Source organism: Cariama cristata, unplaced genomic scaffold (genome assembly GCF_000690535.1).
Source record: "Cariama cristata isolate BGI_N322 unplaced genomic scaffold, ASM69053v1 scaffold32932, whole genome shotgun sequence".
NCBI lineage: Eukaryota > Metazoa > Chordata > Aves > Cariamiformes > Cariamidae > Cariama > Cariama cristata.
Window position 1 is genome coordinate 1 of NW_009602633.1, and position 2,850 is coordinate 2,850.

The 2,850-nt window shown below is 61.5% G+C and overlaps 1 protein-coding gene across 1 annotated transcript; it reads left to right on the forward strand.

The window, feature by feature from the left end:
• Window positions 1-1,068: 1,068 nt before the first annotated feature.
• On the forward strand, window positions 1,069-2,195 carry WNT6 (wingless-type MMTV integration site family, member 6). The gene is made up of 2 exons (XM_009694861.1): window positions 1,069-1,407; window positions 1,696-2,195. The coding sequence occupies exons 1-2, from the start codon at window positions 1,069-1,071 to the stop codon at window positions 2,155-2,157; spliced, it is 801 nt and encodes a 266-aa protein (XP_009693163.1). The 3' UTR covers window positions 2,158-2,195.
• The last annotated feature ends 655 nt before the right edge of the window (window positions 2,196-2,850 follow it).

Consider the following 2,850-nt stretch of genomic DNA (forward strand, 5'->3'; position numbering starts at 1 on the left):
GAGCAGGTGGGTGGTCGTGTGGTTTGGGGCGTAGGGGAGGGCAGGAGGGTCACACGTCCCCAGAGTGGCACTGCTGGAAAGGCACTGGTGTGCCCAGTTCTTACCGACACCGGTGGGCATCAAGTGCTGCGTGGGCTTGTGGAGGAGCCACTCATGGAGCCAGTGTCCTTCAGGAACCCCTCTTCCCACAGCCCCTCCAAGTCAGAGTACTGGAGACGGAGGGATGGGGCACCCCCAAAACACACCGTCCCCTCCTTCCCCATGGCACAGACACCCCTTGTGTGTCATCACCCTGGGCCAGCCCTGCCCTGGCATTTGGGTGGGTAGGGGTTTGCCTGGCACAGGGTGGGGGGAGCACGGGAGCCCCCCAAGCAGGGCGCTGCACCCCCACTGCCAGAATCCCCCGCTGGCTGCTGCTGCGAGCGGCAGGTCCGGGCAGGGGAAAGATGCTTGGAATTCATGTCCCGGAGCAGAGAGAGACAGGAGCAAATACTAATAATAAATAATCCTGCAGGGTGGAGGCTGTGCCGGTGGAGGGAGGGGGGCAGGCAGCACCCCATGGCAAAGCGGGTATGGGGGGAGAGCAGGCAGTGCAGCTCCATTGCTGCCACCCTGCAGAGGGGTGAGTGACACCCGCGGTGTCCCTTGCAGCACTTCTTTCCAGGTGCCAGCTTGCAGCTGGGGATGGGATTTTTACGGCTTGGAGGGACATTGCAGGGTAGTGTGAGGAACCTGTAGGTACCACTTGATCACCCGGGACTCATCCTTCCCTAAAATGGGCTCCCCTCTTTCCTATGGGGCAGCACCCCTCCTTGCAAGGGGAGGCAGGATATTTGTTGCCCCTAGGAACCTACAGCTGGGGTGGAGGAATGCTGGCAGGGCCTGGCCATCCCCCAAATTCTACATACCTGCTTGCAAGAGGTAGCTCCTGCCCCAGGCAACCCACTCTAGAGTGGGTGCATCACCCAGGGAACAGCACCGAGCACAGACGAAAGGACAGAACGGGAGGTCTGAACCCCCATGGGATGCTGGCAAGGGGATGCTTTGCTTGCAGAGTCTTTCCCAGAGATGATCCTGCATCCCAGCCCTGTCTGTTCTCCTGCAGATATCCGGGAGACAGCCTTCGTGTACGCCATCACAGCGGCCGGGGTGAGCCATGCCATCACGCAGGCCTGCAGCATGGGCGAGCTCCTGCAGTGTGGCTGTGAGCTGACGCGGAGCCGGGCTCCCCCTTCACCCACAGCGGGTCCGGGCATGGAGGGCACGGCCTGGGAGTGGGGGGGCTGCGGGGATGATGTGCAGTTCGGCTACGAGAAATCCCAGCAGTTCATGGATGCCAAGAGCAAGAAAGGCAAAAATGACATCCGAGCTCTTATTGACCTGCACAACAATGAAGCTGGGCGCTTGGTAAGGCCCCCATGCTCCCTGCCGTCCACGAGCATCACCCCCTTGTGCCCCTACCCAGCTCAACCCTCCACCTTTATCTCCCCCAAGCCATGTACCTGCATCAACTTTGGGTGAAATATGAACACATGGTATCTTTCAGGAGCCCTTTGGGGGTACTTTGGAAACCCCCTGTGCCCCCCTCAGCACCCTTCTCCCAGCTGGGGCAGCACCAGGAGGCAGGGTTTCGACTGGGGGTGCTGGGCAGGGAGGTGGGAAACTGAGGGCTGAGCATCGCTCTCTCTTCCCCAGGCGGTGCGCAGCTACATGAGGACAGAGTGCAAATGCCACGGGCTGTCGGGCTCCTGCACCCTGCGGACCTGCTGGCGGAAGATGCCCCATTTCCGTGAGGTGGGGGACCGCCTGCTCGAGCGCTTCAATGGGGCTTTCAAGGTGATGGGAGGCAATGACGGGAAAACCCTCATCCCCGTGGGCGACAACATCAAGCCTCCCGACAAACAGGACCTCATCTACTCGGCTGACTCGCCCGATTTCTGCTCGGCTAACCGTAAGACGGGCTCGCTGGGCACCCGGGGCCGCATCTGCAACAGTACAGCCATGGACACGAGCGGGTGTGACCTGCTGTGCTGTGGGCGAGGGCACCGGGATGAGACGGTGGTGCTGGAGGAGAACTGCCTTTGCCGCTTCCACTGGTGCTGCGTGGTGCAGTGCCGCAAGTGCTCCGTCCGTCAGGAGCTCAGCCTCTGCGTCTGACAGCCTGGGTCGGGCGAGGACAATTTGGGGGGCCACCCACAAGCCCCCCTGGGACAGAGACATGCTGAGTCAGTGGCAGGGATGGCATGGGTGAGCCCAGCTCTGCACCCCGGGGAGTCCCGGCTTCTCTGGGGGAACAGCATGGGGCTGCCTGGCATCCCCACAGCCCCTGTGGTGGGGGCTGTGGGCGCAGGGCTTCCACTAATAAAGCTATTTAAAGCCGGTGTGCCACAGCACTTCCTGGGGAGGGCTGGGAAGCACTGACCACCGTACCGGGATGGGACCGGCAGGAGACTTGTCCTACCCTGGTCGTGAGTCCCAATCAACTGGGCTCCTTCCAGCCTCCTGTTTGTGCTGACCATGCTGGGATCCATGGCAGAACCTGGCTCATTGTTTATCCACTCTCTGCTTTTCTCCATGGTTGTAGAGCCAGGAGATGAGCGTGGATGAGGGCGAGTGCTGTCCTGCCCTACTCTGCAGCCTCCAAGCTGCGTGGATGCTCTCCTCCCGTCATCCATGACCAACATCACTTAGGGATGCCAGTTTGTGTCCCACCACCACCTGACCTCTGTCTTCAGGCACCATCACTGCAGTCCCGGCCGCAGGGCCTGGCACGGAGAAGCCCTGTGCGGTGCTGGCACTGTTGGCTTGATGGCATGCGAGGCATTCGCTTGGCATGCCATGGGCCATGTG

What these genes read in the sequence shown, in the direction of transcription:
- WNT6 (XM_009694861.1), top strand. Translation starts at nt 1,069, where the DNA reads ATGATCCTGCATCCCAGCCCTGTCTGTTCTCCTGCAGATATCCGGGAG. An exon ending in ACAATGAAGCTGGGCGCTTG is followed by an intron (nt 1,408 to 1,695) that starts GTAAGGCCCCCA and finishes TCTCTTCCCCAG; the next exon opens with GCGGTGCGCAGCTACATGAG.